Below are 23729 nucleotides of genomic sequence, written 5' to 3'. Positions count from 1 at the left end.
TGGATCACATCCATCTTACTGTTTGAGTGCTCCTTTGTAGCTAAATAAATGAGAGAGGATCATCAGTGTCAGTAAGAAATGGGGCTTTGAATCCTTGGTGTTACATCAGTAAGTGTTTTAACAGCTCTGCCATTATCTTAATTAAAAAATGTTGAAGTACCCCCTCAAAAGCCGATCAGGTGTAAAGCTGTATAAAGAAGTAACTCTTTCAAGCAGGATTGTGGTCATTTGTTCTGATTAAAAATGAAAATGAGATTTTTCTCCACCAAGAGGTCAGCCTGGCCTCTTAGCTGTTATGCACTGGGAAAAAATATCAGAGGTCATCTTTCCTGAGAGATCTGCAGATCCTGGAGACACTCAAGGGCTACCAGCCCACCACAGCCTGAAGAGTGAGCTGGTCAGAGCTCTTGGAGGTGATTCCTTTTTCCATTGGTAGCCCAGGGCAGTCTCCTGGAGGCTGGATTTTAAGGCCAGATCAAAAACTGGCTTTCTCAATAGCAGCCTGATAAGCTATTAAGGAACCAACTGAAGCAGCAGTGTGGAATCAGATGGTGGCCCACAGCACCCATTCCCAGCTCCCCGGGAAACCTGCTTCGAAGTTGGGCTCCATTGAGCATTTTGATTTCAACCAACCAGCCGATTAGAATGAAAAGTGGGTTTTATTATAGTCATTCCTAGCAACAAGCTTTTGGCCTGGAAGTCGTAAACGTGTTTTTTTTTTTTCCTTTGGTGACTAGAAAGAGAACTTTGTGTTTTTTCCCTTGAAAATGTTAAGGAAAAGTCCTGCTTTAAAATGAGATGCAGCTAAACCGTGTGTGTAGACTGTGGGGACATCTGCTGGAGTGCTGGGAAACGGCAGACTTCAAAATGCGTCTTGGTGGAATGACTCGAGCTTGAATATGCCAAAAATTGGTAATATTGTGGCATTCTCTCGAGGCTCAGAAATTCACATTTTACCCACATAGGAAACCAAGTTCCTGTATCACAGTATTTCCGTGCTAATTGCTCTAGGAGAACGCTTCAGACCTGCATAAGCCCATTTGGACATAACCCTCTTAATAGAAAAACTCTGTAATTTGGTCATATACGAAAATCTGTAGAAGAGAAGAAATCTCTGGAAATTCCATGTAATCATGGGTGAGGCAGGGTAAGGGGGCATCCTGTGAGGCAGACCAGCTCAGTCAGCCCCAACCACATAACAGCCTTCCGTAGCTTCCTGTAGTAAGTACCCTTGGGATAGAAACGCTTTTTTGCAGCTGGAAATGAAAAATGTCCTTCCCTCCTGTCTACCAGCTCTTGCAGTGGCTGTCCAAAGGACCAGCAGAAGAGCCATTTTTGTTAAAATTAAGCAAAAGTGCTATTAAGAAACTAATCCCACCTTGAATTCGATAGTACGCACAGCCCTAAACTGAGCTAAAATTGTCAAATTCAGAGACTTTGGTGGAATCATAGAATAAATTCTGGTCCTAATATGTGAGTATAGTCTTAATTTAACTTGATAAATTTAAGGAAACTTTCATCTTATCGGTTGGAGAAGATGCAGCTGGGGAGATGATATATATCTGTTCTGGCTATTTGGTCGAAATTACATTTAGTGTTCCATCTTTCATGTGCACTTCCCTATATAGCTGTATAATCTGCTTCTTGCTGTCTGACTCTGTAGGATGTTTGCAGGGCTGGCACTGTCTGAAGAATGCCTTTGCAGTAATGTTTTCTGCAGGCATGATAATAAAATGAGGGGTGAAGGTATATGCATTTTAAACTCTTCAGCTGAAGTTTTCAGGTGCCTGTGTACAGAGAGAAGCCCATGTAGTTAGATAACTAATACAATTTTCACAAATTCTATTCCCTTCTTGCCCTGCACTCCACATTACTTACACTGTTTGTCACACAGTTAATGTCAATGATACTCTATAGTCTTTTTTCCAGCATCTATCATATTCCACTTGGAAACCTTGTTGGGCATCGATGGGTGGAAATTGCCAGTGTAGATCAGGACAAAAGTTTTTTCACAGCTGTGTCAATTTTGTTAATGCAAAAACAGTGAACCAGACATCTGGATAGAATTTATTTTTATTCCATACCTAAGGATGAATAACTTAAATATGAAAAATGCGGAGCACAGTATAGGCTCACCTATAGTCTATATGCTCCTCCTGTATAGTCTCTGTGCTTTCAGACAAGAGAAAAGCCAAAAAAAAATAGGAGAAACTTTTTGTTTTGCTGAGTTACAAATCCCCCTGCTCTGGTGTATACATATTGTTTGCTATATAAATATATTTATACTTTATCATTAGTAGCTTTAAGCATTTGACCTAATGTTTTCACATAAAACAGCATTAAGAATGCTTGAAAGAAGAAATTAATTATGCTTTCATTTCACTGCTAATACAGTGGTGTTCTACAGCTGTTACTCATTCAAAGTAAAAATACTGAATTTAATTTACCTACTGGTTAGAGAAATACATTAGTTCTAAATTATCCTGAATGTGTTAGCTGTACACAGTGTAACTTTGTCCAATATGGTACTTAGTGACAGAAGCAAAAGTAGAAATGAAAATAGGACATGTTAAACCAGATACTTTGTGAACTGTTTATCCCAGGTTATTAGGTTCCATTAAACTTATAATAACTATCTTTTTTTTTCCCTTGCTCAGGGGCGTGCCTCGCTAACATCTGAGAAACAGCATTTCGCCCATGAACATGATGAAATGAAAAATCTAGAAGATATTGTTAGAGATATAAAACCATCCGTGCTAATAGGTAATTCCTTTTACTTTAAAGCAATGACCTTCTTCTTTGTTGGGAAAAAATGGAGATGTGGCTTTGTCTGAAGACAAGATCAAGTTCCTCTGAACAGAGTTTACCTTTGTGTGTTTTTAGAAAACACTAGGTGCATAATGGACTCTATTAAGCAACTGAACAAATGGTAACTATCCAAGCATGTAACACTGCTTTCACTCCAAGCCATCCATTTTACAGGGAGAATAATCCAAGTTGGTTTAAACATCTGATGGAGACCCTTATCACGTTCCTAAATTACTTCTGTGTATGGTGTAATACAAATAACCTCAAACTTAGACTGAGAAAACTGAGCTAAGCACAGATAAAGCTGTGCAAATATGAGCATGCTGTATCCGAATCATTTCCCCTCATATTTAGGTCCTTAGCTGCCAGTCCTTCATGCAGACCAAACCACAGATTTTACAAAGACTTTTTCTTTAGTAAAAGCTTCAGGATTGTGATCTCAGTAAGGAATTGCTGGGCTCTCTGTAGGTTGGTTGTTATTTCAGTGACAGTTTCAGGAACGAACTGCAAGTACTCTGTGGAAGACTTGAAAATTAATCTGTCTAGCTAGTAAAACCATTCATCACAGGCTGGAAAATCTGAAATGCCACAGTGAAAATTATCCTACATTTTAAGAGCTGCCTTTTTGACTATGTCTAGACCACATGGTCCTTGTTCAGTAAAATCTGCTTTTCACAGTGATCATGAATGAGGTAAATGAAGCTTATCTTTTCGTATGCTACATAAATGTATGACTGGAAGACAAAGACCAAGTTATCTATAGAAATCATTTAAAAGAATGCTAGGCTGAAAAAGCTAGTGGAACAGAAGAACAGGTTGATCCATCTGTGATATTTTTCTAGATAAAGGTGTGTGGATACCTATGGAAGATTTGCTGTCATGAAATACAGATGTTACTTTGTATTATTTTTATATAAAACTATGCAGCAGTCCCTCAAGGTAACTTTCTTCTATCCCTACTATATAATGAAGGCTGTTCATTATACATTACAGAAACAGCATCTTAAATTAATACTGTTTTTTGTTTCATTTGGGTGACTTGTCATTCAGTGTCTTCCCCTGGGCAGCAGGAATCATAGGGAAATATGTTAATGTCCTTCTCCCAGTGTTTTACTTAACTCTGTCTTAGGGAATCCTCAGACACATTTCATTGCCTGCAGTGGCTCAAGCAAAAGCCTCAGTTTAGCCTAAAGAAGTCATTAAACATTTGGCAAATGCAGACTTAGCCAGAAACTAAGGTGTATACCAGGCTCTTACACAAGTGGGTCAAAATGGTGACTGCTGTGACTGTTCATCAAACACAGAGTGGCCCAACTGGTCTAGTAGACCTTTTTGCATCTAAGCATCCTTGTCCATTCACAGAAGGTGAATTGACAGAGAGCTCAGATTTGCAAAAATACTATGTGACAGATGATACGCTGCTTTCTACACAAGCAGTCGGAAAATATTCAGAGATACCTTAGAGGAATGTTAGTTCTGAAGCGTGTATGACCTCCTAGCCAGCTCTGCAAGCTCTGCAAGGTGAGGACCCCTTCTTCTCTCCTTAGGTACCTTCTTCTCTCCTTAGGCAGATACCAAGCTGCCCTTTTAAACTGGGCAGTGCTGGGATGCTCATTTGAGCATGAGTGATGAGAGGTTTGAGTACAGACTCAAGAGAGACCCGAGCTCCAGTCACTTCTCTCTCAGCCTGGGTTTTAATCCATTCCAACTCCCCGACGAGAGCGAAAACCAGCTTTTTTCTGCTTTTGAAAGGGGCATGCTGTGTGGAAAGCTGAGCAGGGTGCCAGGCATCAGGGGCAAGAAAGAGGCTACCTTCTCTACAAGCCAGGCGAGAGGGGCCGCCCCCAAAATAAAGATCCTTAGTTTTACTGCAAGGTCTGTTTATTTGTTTTCCACTGAAGGTGTGGGGAGCAAGGACCTGATCCTTGGATTCCCAACTCTTGTAGATTAGGCAGAAATGCAGGTGTACTTAGCATCTCAAAAATATCACACACCTCTTTTTGGTTGTGAAGCATCTAAGGTCCAAGACATGATACTGGCTACATGTCCGCAGTGCGCAGAATCCAACTTAAGATAGTTTCATACTAGATGCTTTCATACTGCAAAACTGACAGTCCCTGTGAAAAGCATTTAGAAGTGTGGACTGTATGGAGAATAGAAAAGCATGTCTGGTGGGATGGAAACGGATGTATTAAAAGGGTTGTTGCTGACAGGTTAGACTCAAAATTGGGATTATTCATCAGCTGAGGCTGGAGATGACAAAATGTTCAGCTGTAGAAGGCAGAGACTTGACTCATCGCATCAGAAAAAAATGAAATCTGACAGACTGGATTTTGGGAGAAACTGTCGAGTCTGTTGCATGAGACTATAGGAGCCAGAGCTGAACCTCTCTATTCCTCATTGAACTTACCTGCAGGTTGGGTGATACACTTCTAAGATATATAAAGGGCCTGAGAAAAAGTGAAGTGATAAATTCACCAGGCCGTACAGGGGTGAATAGGTTCTGCCTTACATTAGGGATAATACTGAAGTTTCACTTCCGCAAAATCTTTTATACAAAACTTTATTTTAACCACATGTTAGAAAACAGGTTGAACTCCATTTTAAAGAGGGAAGCCTGCAGTAAAAGGAGCTCTGTTCTTTTAAAAGTGACACGCATGTCTTACCTGAACTGATTTTATTTGTCTGTTCTGTCTGGTTTTCTTCTTTAGGAGTTGCTGCAATTGGTGGTGCTTTCACTAAGCAAATTCTTCAGGATATGGCTGCTTTAAATGAACGTCCTATTATTTTTGCTCTCAGCAACCCTACCAGCAAGGCAGAATGCACTGCTGAGCAGTGCTACAAATATACAGAGGTAACCAAAGATTAACATCTCTCCAGTGTACATAGTGAAAAGTAAAACTGAAATTAAAACGGGAGGAAGACAGAGGGTGGCATAGCAAGTACTAATCACGTCTCTGTGTGTAGAGAAAATGAGTTAACGTGGTTTTCAGATGTTATCAAGACAATTTCACTGAAGTCAATACATGCTTGCACCCTCGTAAAAACGTTTGATAGCTTTTATTGGTGTCAGGCAAGACTTAAAATCTTTATTATAACCCAAACATCAGTAACTGTCAATCATTAAAGCCTTACGCCTGTTTTTGAGCTGCCCCACTTTGTGTAATATATACACACAGTGGCATGGTTTTAATTTGACATTTTATAAATACTCTTTAGAGTAAGAAAATACTTCAATACATGAAATAGAATCTTTAAAAGAATTCTTTATTAAGAACTGGGGTAATTGACTCCTCCTCACAAAGATTTCTATTATGGAAACACAGGTGAAAATGAAGAGAATTGCACTCATTTATTATTGTATTCAGTCTAGAATTTGAAATGTATGAGTACTTGACTGTATGTGTTTCACAGTGGATTGTGTTTGGATTTCTTGTCAAATACAGGGCAGTTTGAATGACAGTTTCACAGTGTTTAAACGACAGATTTAGCATGCTCATTCCCCACTGCACACAATTACAGCACGATGCAAGAGCCAGGGAAGCGGCCTACATGAAGGGTTGGTTACAGTGTGTAACATCTGGTAGGCAGAGTAGAAGACACACTGAAGTATTTGATCTGTCACCAAAATGTATAATAAGCTGGCCATGATAATACCGTATGACACCAAACCAAACAGAATATTCTTCTGAAGAGCTGAATAGCAACAGTGGCATATTTTAAAATGCACATTTCCAGTTCTCTGAAATAGACATAGATATTTCTGATACAAAGCACCTCTGAAGTATTTAACAGTGACATTTAGCACTTCAGCAGTGCTAGCATAAATAAAGGCTGGCTGTTCTTCCCCACCTAAATTCACAGGGGCCTTTGGGCTGTGGGCATATTGCCTGCACAATGTTATTCCTCTCAGTCCAAACCTGCATTGCCTGCTGTAGAAATTACTTCTCTCTCTATGTAGCAGGAGTGATCTGGGGAGAATCAGTAGTGCTGTAGGTGAGTCACCTCTGAGGTGCCTCTTCTGCCATCCTTGAACAGCCCTTGATGGTTCCAGCATGTGCTCCCATAAGGGTGTTCCTTACTCCAGGGGAACAGTGAGATTCCATCTCCCTGAGAGTCCATCTCTTAGTGCTCTGATGGTATCACAACTCTGATCATGCATACTGCTGAATGACACCAGACCTAATATTCCTCTTAGCTATTGTTAAGCCACTGTTGCTGCTTCTGGGCCACCCCACACCCGTTGTTACCATGACAGTATTGTCCGCTTTGAGTTTTTCAGCTCCACGTGCATACCTTCTTCCCACATACCCTTCTTCAGGTGTAGGTGCACAGAGTGCACAATGAGGGCGAGCTTTCAGTTTCTCCTCTTCTGAACTGTACAGATATCTCTTACCCGAATAAGGCAGTCATTACTCTTTGACATCAGATAGTCACAGAGAATCACTACTGATCTCTAGGATCAGCATCCTGATGTTTTTGAAACATAGTCAAATAGCTCTTAACACCTTCTTGGAAGAGATACAAAATAGATGCAACCCAGCTTCCAAGGTGATAAATATTTAAAACGATGTGTGAAATATTTCAACAGTATCCTCTTAACTAACGTGCTTTCTTCCGCTTTCTTGTTCCAATTTAGGGCCGGGGTATTTTTGCCAGTGGAAGTCCTTTTGATCCTGTCACTCTTCCAAATGGAAAAACTCTCTATCCTGGACAGGGTAACAATTCCTATGTGTTCCCAGGAGTTGCCCTTGGTGTCATTTCGTGTGGACTGAGACATATTAGTGAGGATGTGTTCCTCACAACTGCTGAGGTACTGTTAAAAATGACTTAAATTCCTTAATTTAGTAACTTGGTAAGAATAAGCAATTAAACAGAAAACGCTAAGCATTATCTTCAAAATTGCTAAAATAGTGTTTCCTGTGTTTACAAGGTGTATTGGCTTTTATAAATCCTGTTTGAAGAAGTTACTTTAAAAAAAGTGAATGTGTGTTCCAAAGATCATCTGACAAAAACCACACCTCCTGTTGGCAAGGGAAAAAGAGAAAAACCAGTACTGTATTACCATAGGTGAATGCACATATGTTTGCATACACACGCACATAGGTTTGATTTTTAGATTGAAAGGAATTCTGGTTTGATGTTGGCAGCTTTGGGGTGACTTGTGGGTGTGTTTTGCTTGCAAAAATAGACTGAATTTCTTTTAGCTTTCTGCTGTTTTTAAATAGAGCTGTTGGAGTCATCTTTTGTGGACCTCCCTTGTCAACAGCTGGTGGAAGTGTTTCATTGCCTTGTGGCTCCTTCACCACAGTTTTACACAATTGCCACATTATTCTTGCCATTTTCTTTTCTATCCTTTTCTGCATTAGTTATTTTCTTTCTTCAAGCAACTTTATGACATTCTGCCATTACCCAACATGTGATCTCTCCTCCTTTATCTCCACTCAGTGGGCAAGAGATGAAAAGAGAGCAAATACTGTCTCTTCTGGGAGTTATTCACCACCTACTTCCAGTGAATGTTCAAAATCTAACATCCACTATCTTACATTATGATATCATAAGTGCATAGGATTATATTGTATATATTTATTAATTTAGAATCCCTTATTCAAACAAACTCGATTACGAGCAGTGGTTTAAATCAAATGTTTAACACTTTAGGTTTTTATTTTTTTACCAAAAAAAATATCCCCCCAAACAATAAGTTAATCTGTCTGTAGCTGTTTCTCACTTAACAAAATTGTAACTTTCTTAGATTTTCTGGGTCCAGCATCTTTTTCCTCATCTGCTATAGTGTCATTACACCCTTACCACTCTTGCTTCTCACCTTTCCCTTCTCCTTCTCTTCCTGCTCTGTCCTTGAGTTCCTGCCTCCTTCATTGCCTCTGTTGGTTCTGCTTTTGGCTGGCACCAAGATCAATATAATGAGCCTTGCAAGACTCAGCTTCCTTCTGTCCAGAGTGATGGGGGCTATCCTTGCTGAAGTTCCTGGCTGCTCAGCTCCCAGGAGTATGTCCCCAAGCTCAACCTTCTCAGAGAGAGCTCAGGTTCAGAGACTAGAAGTGCATGAAGATCTCTGACTGTGTCCAGACAAAGTCATTAAAAGCTTGATGCTTTTGGGGGTTTTCTTAAGGGTATTGAAATAAGGAAGAAGTCTAGCCTCAGTTTACCAAATTAACTCTAATTGACCTAGATTCAATTCAGTGGTAATTTCCTTCTGTAGGAGAGAAAACTGCACTGATTAGCAGCAAGTGAGAGAATGCCTAACTCAGCTCTTGCAGCTTCTGTAAGGGGCATTGCATTCCAATTCTTGCTCCTTCTGTCCTCTTCATGGATTAGAGGAAGAAAATGGTCCTTTACTATCACTCAGAGGCAACTGATAGGCAGTGTGATCCTCTGACTGGCAGTATGTCATAGGAAGCTTTTATAAAGAGCAGGCCCTGCATGCTGCCCTTGCTGGATTTTTGAAAGCTTTCTTTAAGGTCCAGGCTATGGCATCTTTAAAGCAGTTTGCCAGCAGCTTGCCCTTTATAAGAAAGAGATTCACAGTTGCCATCTTTAAAATCAGTAAAAAGCCCAGACTGTCTCCACTGGCTTTAACCATCCTAGGAGGGCAATGATCCATCTTGTATGTTTTTGGGTAATTATATCCTCCCTTTACATCCTCCCCTGTAATTTCAGTTGGATACAGTGATCCTCGCTTGCTGGTCTAAAGTGCTGTGTTAAACAGTTGTCTTATTTCGTTCTAGGAGTTGCTTCATTTTGTTTTGAGTGAAATGGTTCCTATATATAGAGTGCTGATGGATGAAAGGTGGCATATGTGTGGATTCAACTGCATTTCAAGTGGCAGTCTACTCAGAAAAAAATCTGTCCAGAACAAAGAAATTTAACTGAACAGAGACATGTAACAGGGAAGTAAAATAGTATCAGAAACTGCAAGGAAGCTTTAAAATTCTCTCTTGAGGTAGAGGTTCTTGCCTGACTTCTTTTTTTTGGTAAAGTTTTTGCTACACAATTGACTTCCTCTAGTAAAATCCCTAGAAATTTTGACCTGTGAAAATGTTGGTGGGGTTTTTTTGCATAGAAGGTCTCTGCTGGTGGCAAGATCAGTGGATGGCTACTGGCCTCACAGCTGGAGCTAAGAGCATTCACATTTGGTCTCCTTACTTTGTGCGAGGCAGTGTGCGAGAGGGACAGGCGGTTACTGAGTAAGGCAACCACGGATGGATTTCAGAGAAGCCTTTGCTAGAAGATGTGTCGGGGTGTGAAGGCTGGGAGGGCTGTGTAGGCCCTCAGCTGAAATTACAGTACATAGCAAAAGCAGAAGTGCTTTTTGTTAGGTTTTCTTGGCTTTTTTAATGGAAGGATAAAATCAAAATAGCTTAATGTGGGTTTTAGAAGAGTGGTTTGTATTCTCCATTTGAGATGGAAGCACCCAAGATGGTGCAAAATTGAAAGCACCAAAACCGTTCATTTTAGACAGAGAGACCTTCTCAGATTGTAGCAGTAGTTTACCTGAAAAAAGCAGTTATAAAAAAGAAGCATCCCAGGCTGCATGCCTGCACCTCCTGTCTTCTTGCTTTGCCACCTCTCCAATTAAATCAAATAAATGTCACAAACAGCTTATTGTAATTACAACAAATTCTACTTGCAGTGTTCTTTTCTTTCTGCCAAGTAAAATAGGATGTAACTTTGATTTTAGACAATAAATATAAGGTGCTGAGAGCTGTAATAACTCTTAATTTTAGGCAATTACTCTGTGATGACAAGGGACATTACCTGTTATTCTAAGTTCTACCAAACACAACAAAGGGACAGAGAATTATGAACTAATGAAATATTCTTGGCATGTATGACCTACAGTTAAGTTACTCCAGAAATAATCCTGTTAAATCCTTTCATTATAGAGAATTTGTCCTCCAAAACCCAAGAAGCCCCACTTGCTTTATGCCATTTGTTGTCTTGATTGCTTTTCATTGAAGTTCTGCAATAAGGCTTAGCTAATTTCTGTATTAAAAACTTGAATTAACTAAAATTTAAAACATGAAAATAGCCAGATAGCCCTACTGGGTTGCATGTAAGGGTGGGTTCTGCTTGGTGTCTTCCTGTGAAAGGAAGCAGTAGCAGAAGCTGAGGAAAAATACAGAAGGGAAGATACAGAATGATCCTTTTGTTGAAATGGCGTCTCAGCTTCTGGCAGCCTGTTCTATATGGCCTTTCTGCACTGGAAATTTTATCCCTGTATGGATTATCTTTCATAAACGAGCCTGGTGGCTTTTTAAACATGTTTATACATTTGAACATCATTTGGCAGTTAGTGTCACAGTCTAATTATGAGTTGTGTGGAAAAAGAAACTCTCATAATTTTCTGCTCTCTGATGAGTTGAGTTCCCTATAGTGCCATGAGAAACATTCATCTTTGATTGTCTGATGTATTTTCTTTCAATAGTCTCTTCTTTTTTTCCTCCCAAGACTCGTTTATCATTTTGTTTGTTTCCTTGTAAAACAAAAATAGCCTTTTGATCATACCCCTCTTGATTCTGTCCCATTCTTATTTGAAGCAGGAGGAGCAAAAATGCACACTGTTCAAGCAGTGGCACATTGAGGATTTATACATTGGTGTAATTACATTTTCTGTGTCACCTCTTATTTTCTTAATAACTCCCAGTGTTAATTCATCATTCTGCCCCCTGCCACTGAACTGGTGTTCTGGAGGAGCATTTTTGAGAGACCACATGAGGAAAGTGTCATTCGCTTTGAAAATGCTTGTTTCTGTGGTTTTGCTTAGTTTCTAATGCTGTTACAGGAGTCTCTCAGAAGGAATAGCCTGGCATCTAAATAGATAAGCTTGCTACCTCTCCTACTTCCGGCAGCACTCAAATGTTTTGTGGCTTGCTTTCCATCAACCCCATCACACAACAGAAGCACTCTACTCCTGACCTTTTTTACAGCACATCACACTAACAGCAACTTGCTGTTGATTTCTTCAGATTTCATCTTTCCTGCTGAGCCCCACTGAACTGCTGACAGCAGAAACCTCATGTTGTAAGCTCCTCATTACACATTCAGGTGCACATCTTGTTTTACCAGAGGGCTGCCGATCAATTTTAACTAACGTAGTTGCTATTGTGGAAAGCACAACCTACAATTTACGTTGTCTTAGCTCCCCCTAGTGTGGTTTTATCTCTGCTGCATTTCTCAGTATTGGATTAAAATGTAAATAAGTAATTTTCCTTTACTTGTTATACTCAGCAAGAGGATAAACTCTTATTGCTCTTGTTACCATTTGCACTCTGAATGGAAAAACTTATTATGCCTACCAGCATGCTGTGTACATTGCAGAAGAGAACTTTGCTGTTTTTCTTTGAACCTGGAGTTACTATAGCATTTGCTATTTAATTCAAACTATTTACCTACTTCTGTCAGAAAGGTTGAATTGATGATAGCCAGGCATCTCTTCTGACACAGGCCTACCATTCAGCAAGCAACATACACAAGGTCCTCTTTCCCACATACAACGGGAACTGTAGGAAGCAGTTTGTGCTCTGTTACTAGTATCTTCCTAGGATGTTCTCTCAAAAGTGCATTTCTTGCTTTCTCTCTGGCCCATGTTAGCAGCTTCATTTCACAGTGTTTCCTGGACTTCCCTGGTGTTTTCAGAACCTCTTGATGGGTCATACATGACAACACCAGATGCTATCCAGACCAGTTTTCCTTCCATCCACAGAGTACCCTTTGCAGGTCACATCACACAGTAGTATCCTTGCGCTCCTGGATCAGTCAGTGATTTGGTTGTAATATTTTATTATCTAAGTTTTATTTCCACAAAAGTATATAATTTCTACTGATGAGAACACAAAGGGTGCCTCTATATCACTCTTCTGTTTTGCATCAGAATGGTCTCCTGGAGCACATCTCCCTGGTGTCCCTATAGACTCTACCTGTGTGCACGGTGTGGCATGGTACTGGGCGGAGAGGGGCACTGGTTTCCTTTTGGATTAAACTAAGTGGAAGGACACACTCCAGGAGCAAGCCCAATGTACTAAATGTCAATGGAAACCGCTTATAAACCATAACAGCTTTAAGTATGAGCTTGCACTGTACAAAGAACTTTGTTTCCTTGTGACTGTTACGTGTTCCCAGCTGTTCAAAGGGCAAGTGACATCCCCTCCCCAGAGTCACTCCTTTCTGTCCCAAAGCAAGGTAGAAAAATTTGAATTCTGCTGATACAAATCTCTCCTAATGTTTTTTACTAGTTTGAGAATTGTAGCAGAGGATAGGATGTTAGTGGAGGTAGCCATTAAAAACTGCATGCAGTCAGACCATTTTTAATATATTGATTTTGTGCTTAGTTTGCTTAGAAGATATTTAGATTTGGTTCTAACTAGCTGTTCCCTAGAAGGTACAAATACGGGCGCTTAAGATATCGAACCTTCAAGTCCACAAATGAGATTACAAGGTAGAAGACAGGTTAGCTAACTGGCATCAGCTGAATCCCAATCTGGATCACCTGAAAGGCTATTTGCTATTTCACATCTCCAAATGACAAACAGATTTTAGCTAATGATAGCATAACTATCATTAGACCCAAAGGCAGCCCCAAGACCCTTCACTTCTTAAAACGGATGTGTTGGACTTGAATAAGTCTTACTGTCTGAGTGAGAAAAGTGCATAACTCCCTAAATTTCTAGCTCTTGTGTAGCTACTCCTATTGATAAGGCTGGCTGTAAACCACACTGCCTAGGTGGATTAAGCAGTATCTGTGTGATTTGAGAAAGCAAAACCATTTCTTTGCCTAAGACTAGATCGCTGTCTCGTAGAGGCAGAGCTGCATCTGCATTTCAAGTTAAACATGTCTGCTTTTTTTTCTAGGTAATAGCTCAGCAAGTTTCGGATGAGAATTTACAGGAGGGTCGTCTGTACCCTCCGTTAGTCGCTATTCAGCAAGTATCGCTGAAAATTGCTGTAAGGGTAAGTCATTTATTTCAGTCTGTTGTGGCTTCTCTTCTCTCACACTCTCTACGTCATTTAGCATTTGATTTGATCAGCTAACACACCTCCACACAAGTTGAAGTTGGTTCACGTCAGTCAGTCTTGGACAAGTAGCAGTTTCAAAATTGAATTTAAATTCATAAATGTAAATGTAACTCAAGTACAAGAAGGAAGGATATGGAACTATAGTAAGTGTTTATGTCTGAGGAGCCCAAACTGAGCCATGCACCAGTTATGAGTGGGTCTTCAGGCTTACAGTTGTGTGAGGTGTACAGCTGAGGGTGTTGGCCCTTTGCGGTGATCAGTTGCCTGTCAAAATGTCACCCTGTGTCCAGGGACTACTCCCTTTTTATCCCGTTCTTATTCTGGCCTACCAAAATAACTAACTCCAAGGGATGCTTTTTGTTTATGGCTCAGATTGGGCCAGCAGTTGTTCATTTGGTTGTTTTTTACTGGTAAATATTGAGCTGATGCAGGTGGATTTTCAGTAACCGACTTAAACCCACAGAGAGAAGAGGAAGTTTTCAAATAATGTCTTTATCCCAGTTCCTCCCTTGTTCTGTTCTTTAGGAAGGGGTTTGGTTTTTTTTTCAGCATTTTAGGAGGTTATTTTGCTACTCTTCCATGACCTTGTTTTCTCAATTACTGTTTTCTCTCTTGGTCACCATGCTGTGAATAATTCCACTTACTGCATATTCTGTGGAAAGAATAACGAGGAGCCCTCATGTGTGAAACAGTTCCCCTAGCTTCACTCATTCTGTGTATTTAACAAAAATCCTTCTCACAGTTCACATCATCTTAGGCAAATAATAACTGTTCTGTAGGTGTGAAAACGTTACCTGGATTCCTCAGGCAAAATCAAACTGCTGGTGTGTTTGGCAGAAACACAGCGACAGAAATTCCTCCTCTGCTTGTGCATGTTACAGCAAATACAAGAAAGGAAAATGTTACCAAACAATTCTGTCTCCCTGATCTTTGTTGAAACTTTATTCTTGCAAGTACCTACTCTGGCTCATACAGCCCAGGAGGTTTAGCAATGGCCTCTGCCTCTTCCAGGGCAGGAATACTCTCTCCATTTTTTTGAATACCAAACATGGGGTGTAAATTCAGAGTGTATTCAGCTACGATAATTATGTGCACAGACCTGAACTCTTACGTCAACACCCAAAGTGCTGCTCAGTCAGATCAGGTTGAGCTTCAGATTAATCCTAGAAGGGAAGTCTAAATACTGTAACTTGAGGTCTTAGCTTCTCACCAAGCCAAAACATTTATGTTTTAAAGAGAGAGCTAGGGCAAGCAGGACGGAGACCATCTTCCTTTTATTCAAAGTAGGAGCATTTGTCTGATTGCGAAATACAGTTTGAAGCCGATCTTTCCAAAGAGTGCTGCTGCATAAAAGCAGTCTTTCAAACTTCTTTGGTTTCATAGCTGAATGTCCAGTCTCAAGATAGACATTTCTGTAGTAAGTGTTCTACGGACGTGAGAGGCTACCTTGATGTGTTGAGTGGGCTCCAACTCCTTCTAAACTTCACTTTTGCTACAGCTATACTTGTGATGCACAATTGAATTCACTTAGGTATGGTCTGGGGGAGGAAAAAGCAAGCAAATACTCGTATTTCCCCCAAACATCTCTAGAACTGAACATACGCATTTTATAGGACTAATTTTTTCTCCTGAGTTTACGTTTAAGAAATATATTATCAAACTGTGGTGAATAATAAACTTCTTTGATATGCAGGGAGTGTGCAGGCTTGGAACAAACTTTTCTTATGTGCTTTGGAGAAGATGGTAAACCACAGTAACCTGATGATGAAAACATATAAATTGTATCTCAGTGCTTGGTGTTTGTGGAATATATTATCCACCGCTGCACAACAAAAGCCAATATATTACTGGATGAGGAAGAGTGCTGTACTTGTAACAGCAATGACACCTAATCTGTTCAAAAGTAGCATGTGTCAGATTCACTTAAATGCAAACATCGTCTTTTACCAGTCTTTCTCACTGTATACTAGCCTAGATTCAGTGTGAATATAGGAGACTGTCAGCACCAGGGAAGATGAAATCTTACCTTGATTTTGAACTAATTCCAACTTTTAAATCCTATTAAAAGTACTCAAATAGTTTATAAATCAGCACTAATTATGATTTTAATGCATCTTTCTAGATCGCAGAAGAAGCCTACAGGAATAAAACTGCTTCCACCTATCCCCAGCCCAAGGACCTAGAAGCCTTCATCCGCTCTCAGGTTTACAGTACCGATTACAACAGCTTTTTGGCCGATTCCTACACCTGGCCTGCAGAAGCCATGAAACTGTAAATATTGAATGAAGAATGAACAAACTAGCAGCAGCTAGAAAGCACTACACTATCCAGAACATCCCTGCCTAGGAAGCCTAAGAATAGCTAATTTTTTAAGATGCAGAAAACTTTTTCTAAATTGTAATATTCAGTTAGAAACTCAGATCAAGAAACCATAACTGCACATCAGAAAATAAAATGTGAAATGTATTTGTGATGTTTGGTTATTTTGTTATTTTAGTTGAGATATCCTACACTGTGTTTTGAGAGATTTTTCTTGTTACCGAAATAAGTGGTTGTATCCTGAAAGTTTTATCACAGATGTCAGTAAGAACTCCAAACTGTCTGACGATCCTCCTGCACAGACTTTCTGACCTATGACAGTGTTGCCTTTCTCATTTCCTTCTGGTTGAAATCTCATTGATAGGGCCTGTTTCTAAACCATCTTGTTTTGCTACTTGTCCTGGGTTCAGCAGTAGCAGTCATTTTTCCCCTTCTTGGTAGCTGGTGCAGTGCAGTGTTTTGACTTTCAGCTTGATAACAAGCGATGTTTTGGTTTGGCCAAGCTTTGTGAGCCTCATGCTCTGCCAAGGAGGAGGGGAAGCCGGGAGGAAGCAGAGACAGGACACCTGACCCAAACTGACCAAAGAAGTATTCCATACCACAGCACGTCATGCCCAGGATGTAACCGGGAGTTAGCGGGAAGGGCTGGGAGACTGCAGGGTTGGAGGAGGTATCGGTCAGAGCTTGGTCGGGCTGGGGGGGGCGAGTTATCGGTCGGCTGGTGGTGAGATGATGTATTCTCTTCCCTTGTTATTTCCTTTATCATTATTATCATTGGTGGTAGCAGTAGTGATTTGTGTTATACCTTAGTTACTAAACTGTTCTTATCTCAACCTGTGGGAGTTGCATTCTTTTTGATTCTCCTCTCCATCCCTCCGAGAGCAGGGGGAGGGCAAGAAGGGGGGGAAGTGAGTGAACGAGTTACCTGACTGGGTTTAAACCACGACAGTTATTTTTGGCGCCCAACGTGGGGCTCGAAGGGTTGAGATAACAACAGATCTGACTGGATTAATAGTCACTCGTCACAATGCTGATTTACTGGCTCTCAGAGTTGTTTCGCTTGATCTCACAGCTTCAGAATGTTGTAACTTACGTAGAGCCGGTATTTGCTGTGATAGTGTTTATCAAGTATGGGGCCTGGGCTAAGGTTCTTGTCTCACTGTGCTTTATGGCAATGGCTTGTAATACAGGCGGGCTCCAGCAGCAGGGCACTCCGTGGACTTGTACACCCTACTCTCCATCTTCGTGAGGCTGCGGGGAGCCGAGGGGGAGCGGCCCCGGGAGCCGGCGGCTGCTGAGCGTGCTCGGCCCCGGGGACCAAGCGGCGGCGGGAGCGGGGCCGGAGGCCGCGGGGGGACGGCTGCCGGTGGAGGAGGTCGGGGCGGTCGAGGAGCAGAAAGAAGGGGCTGCCGAGCAGCGGGAGAAGGCGGCGGAGGAGCCGAGCCCCGCGGAAGAGCCGAGCCCCGCGACTGCCGAGCCCAGCCCCGCGACGGCCGAGAGCGTTTCCCGGAAGCCGCCTGCCGAGCCCCAGGAGGATGCAGGAGAACAATCAGCATTTCCCAGCAAGGCAGAGGAGGAAGAGCTGGACTCGGGAAAGAGAAGCTGGCGGTGGGAGAGCCGGCAAGCACAGCAGCTACACCAGCCCCAGACAAGTACAGCAGCATCGTAGAGAGTTTGAAGGTTTTGAATGGCCTTTGGGTATCCTTGGGACCTGCCTGCTGATTGTTATGTTGGCACACACACAGACTGTGTTCTACCCACAACCATTTTGTCTGATCTCAAAAGTTAAGCAGAGTCAGGTTTGGGTCTTGTCTGGGGTTATGGGGGGACCTGGACAGAGAGTGGCAGGGTGTGTGGGACAGTATGGGCAAGTATCTAGTCACAAGCATTGGAGATGGAAGGCAGCTGTATGGAGTCCCCAGCAGCAAGCTGCAAAGTGCTTAAGGGGACAGTGAATTATTTTGAGCCTGGTCAGCCTATGGCACTTCAGGCCATCAGAACAGAGATGCAACATGGAGATGGACTCATGATCGAGGGGTGGACTTAGCAATGGACACTATTGCCTTATTCACGAGTGTGAACACTGCACACAGTCTCTCCTGCTCTGGAAGACTGTTACAAGAGATTTCATGGACCAGATGGACTCAGCAGCTTTATAGGGACTGGTCCATGCACTGAGATAAGAGTGATGGTATATTGAAAATGTGGGATCCATGACGTGAAATTAAGGGGTGGATGTAGCAGTCATTTTTCCCCTTCTTGGTAGCTGGTGCAGTGCAGTGTTTTGACTTTCAGCTCGGGAACAGAGCTGATAACAAGCGATGTTTTGGTTTGGCCAAGGACTTTGTGAGCCTCATGCTCTGCCAAGGAGGAGGGGAAGCCGGGAGGAAGCAGAGACAGGACACCTGACCCAAACTGACCAAAGAGGTATTCCATACCACAGCACGTCATGCCCAGGATGTAACCGGGAAGACGGCAGGGTTGGAGGAGGTATCGGTCAGAGCTTGGTCGGGCTGGGGGGGGCGAGTTATCGGTCGGCTGGTGGTGAGATCTCTTCCCTTGTTATTTCCTTTATCATTATTATCATTGAGCAGTAGTGATTTGTGTTATACCTTAGTTACTAAACTGTTCTTATCTCAACCTGTGGGAGTTGCATTCTTTTTGATTCTCCTGTATTTTGGGTTTATACTTTAAAGGAAAAAGTTTATAATTGGCAACTTCCCAATAGGACTGGATGCAAATTGACTTATTATTTTTGAGTCCTGGTCATGTGGACTCTGCACTCATGCATCAGTGTTCTAAAAAAAAAAAACCCAAACTGTGAGGAATTATTGCTTGTTACAGAATTACCACTCCAAGACAAATGTAGTGTGCTCTTGGGACAGTTCTGGAAACAAAGTGTACCCGAATTCTTTTCCTGCTATCACGCTAGAGATTATTTCTACAAAATTAACTTCATCTGTCCATCTCCTGAGCTCTGCCACAGCTCAGCCGGCAGGTCCTCAATTCCAAAGAGGAGAGGCACCTTCTCCCACACTGCAAAATGCCTGATTGGAAACATTTTTTCGGTAGTGTGCTTTTGGCCAAAATTATGATCATACGAACAGGGTACTCACCACAGTGAAGGAATGCAGGTTCATCTTCATTCTGGGCAACCAGAAATACTGCCTTCCTCTGTATTTTGATCTATGGCTATTATGAGAGAAGTACTAAAACACTTCCGTGTATTTTAGTTGAAATAAAATAATATCTGGTATTTTTGTAGTCGTCAGCTGGGTGTAATGAAACAGTCTTTAAATAGCTGCTGTCAAACAGGCTGATGTTGGAGTCAAACAGCCAAAGTTCTACAGCTCAACAGTAAGTCTGCTTTTATTGATTGGCACCAATGTCCACAGTATGGTGCTCAAAGACGAAGTGGAAAGCAGTAAGCTAGTGATCCTGTAAGGCCCATTCTTCTTCCACATATTATATTGATGATCTTTAAACATGATAATCTATTATGAATTGGAAGACTGAATTGCAACTCAGTACCTAAATACACACACTCAGCATGCTATCCCTCAGGAAAGCGTTGCCTAACGAGCTGTTAATATCATTTCCTGTTAAAAGCTGCTGGAAAATTTTCTCTCAGTACTAATTTCACAGAGAAAAGATGGGTAAAATTACATGTATTTTTATTTAATATATAAAATATATATAGGGCTTTCATTTTTCCGTATTTTACATGTATTTCCTTATGTAACATAGAGAAAAAACAGAGGAAACAGTAAGTTTTGTCCCATTTTACACATTTTCTTTTCAAAGGTGCTTGACCTAATAATGTAAATAAAAAATGCCATGAGTTGGGCAGCTGAAAAACTACTATTAACGTAACCAGACCGTGTAATGAGATGATAGGAAGAGGACTGCAATAATGCTGGTATTGGCAATATAACTACATAGGTACTACCTAAAGTGTACAAGGAATGGGGTGACATGGGCTTCTTCCTCCTTCCCCCCACCCTTTATTTAAAAAGTAAAACTTGTTCCCGTGCTTGGACATAAGCCTTTGCATTTCATGGATTAGCTGAATGAAGTGAGAGCAGATGCTTTGTGAAGCAGCAAAAGACACTAACCCATGAATGCAGCAGTGAGATTTCCTTGAGCTGTGTGTGCTTTTATATTGGCAACCACGCTCAGCTGTGACTGCAGGCACTTTGGTATCCCACAACTGTATGCAGAAGTTAACTACAGGTCTGCACTGCAACTTAATAACACACAGCACATATGACAAGACAGCAGTGTGTAATTAAGGATACAGTGTGGAATGTTTATCACCTTGCAAGCACTTTGGGGTATGGCTCATAGTGACAAATGCCAATTCTAGGGTCACAGAAAATAAGCAAACACCTCTCAGAGATACGGGGCAAATCTGAAGAGAAGCTAAAATGAACTATTTGACTATTCTTTTTGTATGTTAAACTGTTTCCCTTTTCACAGTAGCTGTAAGGCAGTATTTCAATGTTAGAGTAATCTTTTGCTGTCCAAAATTAGAATTCCTTCCAAAGTTTCTCTTGTCTGAAAGTTTGCCTTCAACATCACATCAAATAAGATGTGAAAAATGTGTCCACTTTGATGCTGTTTCAGGAATTCTAGGATCTGGCCAAGATCTATGTGGTAGTCATTCCTCAGGACATAATCACCATGTGCCTGAAACTGCAGGTCTTCGAAAGCACGAAAGAGCCAAAGATCATTGATGCTTCCCTCCGTTTCTGTGTTCTCCACATGCTTGCATGAAATATGCTTCCAGTTGGGATACCTAACAACCCGCCAGAACTCTTCACAGTGTTCTCACAGTCCCTCCACACAGATGACAAGAGGTTTCCCTGTCAGGCAGAAGCCAGTCAGATTTAATTTCTTTGCACAGTCAAAAATCTTTCTCCTCAGTTCCTGCCTATATATATGATGGCTGTAGATCCACATAGACACAACGTTTCTTTAACTGCCACTTTTTCTGAGGCACTTTTAGAAGAGATCTTGCTGTTTTCCCAGTAAGGCAGGCTGTTGTCTTTCAGCCACTGCACAGCTTCACATATACACACAGCTCACCTGAATCCAAAGAGCTCATGTGAGAAGCGAGATGAGTGTTGAGCTCCAGCTGTTGCTGTCTGTGCAGCGCATCTGATCTTGTGAAAAGCTGAGGAGCTACATGGGGGTACGTACAAGGCAGCAGTACCTGCAGTTCCACTTTTCCCTTAAAAACCAGAACACACTCACAAAAGGAAAATTAATTCTGCAGCTACTGAAAGCCCTGTTAGATTCTTTGACCCTGTCAAAAGCAGGTTACAAGGAGATGTAATTAAGATTGCAGTATCCTTATGACTGGCATTATTTCCACTTTCCTTCTGTCCCCATAACGTATTTTTTGTCTGCTCCTTTTATTGCACCATGCTGTGACTATCCCAATGTACCTAATGATATCAAGGTTGCTCTCTTCTGCTGTTTAGAGGTACTGCTAGAAAGAAGGCACACAGTTACCTTCTAGGGATATTTCTAGCGCATGTATTCAGGATGTGCTCGGTGCTGCTACAGCAATAAACGAGAAGTCTGTCAGTCAAGGGGCAAGCGGCTTCTGAGAACCTTGTCCCTTACCAAACGCACAGCTGCCCAACAAACTCAGCCAACTCCCGGGATCTACACCAGGAAAACAAGGCCAAGAGTTATATGGGAGAGTGTTTATGATTAGAGGCACATGGCAAGGGGCTTGGAATTAGATGAGCTTTAAAATCCTTTCCAACCCAAACCATTCTATGATTCCATGCATTATTACCATTATTTTAAGCAAGTATTCATCCTAACAGAGGAAGCATTCTCATGATTATAGGGGATAAGAAGATTTACATGCATTTTAGCCAGGGAAACCTCTAGATTGGGTAAAATAATCTCCTACAAACCCTGGGCTGTTGAATTTCTCTTGATATTCCTACAGCGCCTTAAAATGGAGCACCTCAGTTCTTTGGCAACCAAGCCCTGCCTCTAGTCCAAGAGCAGGAGAGGATTCACAAGTCCTCAGTGCTTGGGGCACCCGTGTACTACCATTAGGGGACCTTCACTACAGTATACATCATATGATTAGTCCTGCAGAGAGAGAAGTGAATCATGAAATGACCAATTACCTTTCCAAGTTCCTTGACAACCTGCCATGGAAAAAAAATTTGTTCCTGCAGAAGCCCTCCCTGCACAGTTTATAAAACCTCTCTCTGAAGGACGGTAAAAGGGTGTGTTTTAAAGTCACCTAAGCTTGTACCTAAGTTTCCAAATAATCATGAGGTTGCGTCATTACCCAGTAAATTGTTCTAATGTTTAGTTGTCCTTACTCTGAGAAAAATGGCTTCTAGATTGTGTTTGTCTCTTCTCAATTTCCAGTTACTGCAGCATTATGCACTCAGACCTAAGTTCTCTATGCAAGTATTTGCATCACTTCATTGTCATATATGACCTTTTCTTGAAGCAGATAGATTACTGGAACTCCTTTATGCAGTAAGTTTTGTTTCCCTATTCATAGGCTGGCTTTGAGTGTGTGACTCTTCTTAATAGTATTCTGCCATTTGGGGCTATTTTTAACATTACCATATTTCAGATACAGATCAGTGAATTTCAGTACACTTGGCAAGGGGTCAAAGAGAGAACTTACTAGGGCAGTTTTCCTAGGATAATATAAAGTCCAACATATGTATTCCTACAGGGGCAGCATTGCCTTTGTAACACACAACTCTTTGTAAACCAGTAAACCAATAACCCTGATATAAGCACAACCCTAGTTAAATGCTTGTGAATGCTGCGCATACCATTGGTGCTGGTTGTCTATTCCTATCTGTGATTCTATTAGCCTTTCTTGCCCAAAGGAAGTTCGGACTCAAATAAATGATAAAAAACAATACTTTTTTTTTTGTTGTTACTCCTGACTTCTGAAGCAACAAACAGAAATTAGGTGGAGCTTTTTTTTTTTTTTTTTAGGGCAGAGTTTAAGTAAGTGTGTGCACAAGGAGTGAAAATGCAACACACATGGACACATACACATGGAATTTCTCACCTTTGCCTCTCCTACATCAATAGTGACTGAATATTCGAGCTGCGGGGGCAGAACTCCATCATCAGTGTTTCTCAGGTAGCGCTGCACGCTGGGGACAGCGTCCTCATTGAGATTTACTTCCCCTTTTTCGGGAAACATTGAAAGGAGCATTTCCACTTCTATGAGCTTGAGTTCCAGGCAACTCTTTTACTGTGACAGCCATTACGCTGCCCTCCACACACACCTGGAACAAGAGGGATTTAACACACAGTTAAGTTCAGCACCACACCACGCAACCCAACAAGCCGGCCTTCGCTGGGCAACCCCGTTACTTAAGGACAGAGGGCGGTTAAATAGCTAAAAAGCGCTTAGTCCCTTACAGGCATGTTCCACAACCAAGATGGAGATGCCTCCCCTACGCCGCGCGTTTCAACACGCCACGGTATAGCACAGACGCTACCAGGAGCAGAAGCGAGAGAAGGGAAGCGGGCTCCTCCTGCTGCCGCCTTCCTGG

General features: G+C 41.5%; 2 protein-coding genes across 2 annotated transcripts in view; one reads left to right on the top strand and one right to left on the bottom strand.

Annotated features, from left to right (window-relative positions):
- The window catches only part of ME1 (malic enzyme 1), a 172175-nt gene extending 155880 nt beyond the window's left edge, over positions 1 to 16295 (top strand). Inside the window, exons 10-14 of the mRNA XM_062608286.1 lie at positions 2658 to 2763; positions 5520 to 5662; positions 7448 to 7621; positions 13681 to 13779; positions 15968 to 16295. Coding sequence (XP_062464270.1) covers positions 2658 to 2763; positions 5520 to 5662; positions 7448 to 7621; positions 13681 to 13779; positions 15968 to 16120 — 675 coding nt within the window. The 3' untranslated portion in view covers positions 16121 to 16295. The remainder of the gene's footprint in view (positions 1 to 2657; positions 2764 to 5519; positions 5663 to 7447; positions 7622 to 13680; positions 13780 to 15967) is intronic.
- Positions 16296 to 19824: 3529 nt separating this feature from the next.
- On the bottom strand, positions 19825 to 23703 carry RWDD2A (RWD domain containing 2A). The gene is given in 5 exon segments (XM_062608287.1): positions 19825 to 21134; positions 21137 to 21236; positions 21239 to 21397; positions 23237 to 23463; positions 23635 to 23703. Coding segments are annotated over 4 exon segments (876 nt in total). The 5' UTR covers positions 23387 to 23463; positions 23635 to 23703; the 3' UTR covers positions 19825 to 20667.
- Between the last annotated feature and the right edge of the window lie 26 nt (positions 23704 to 23729).

The sequence above is a fragment of the Pezoporus occidentalis genome, unplaced genomic scaffold, assembly GCF_034315485.1.
Source record: "Pezoporus occidentalis ecotype Australia unplaced genomic scaffold, CSIRO_AGI_Poc_V1 ctg13, whole genome shotgun sequence".
NCBI classification, from domain to species: Eukaryota; Metazoa; Chordata; class Aves; order Psittaciformes; family Psittacidae; genus Pezoporus; species Pezoporus occidentalis.
This window is presented reverse-complemented; position numbering and strand designations above follow the sequence as displayed.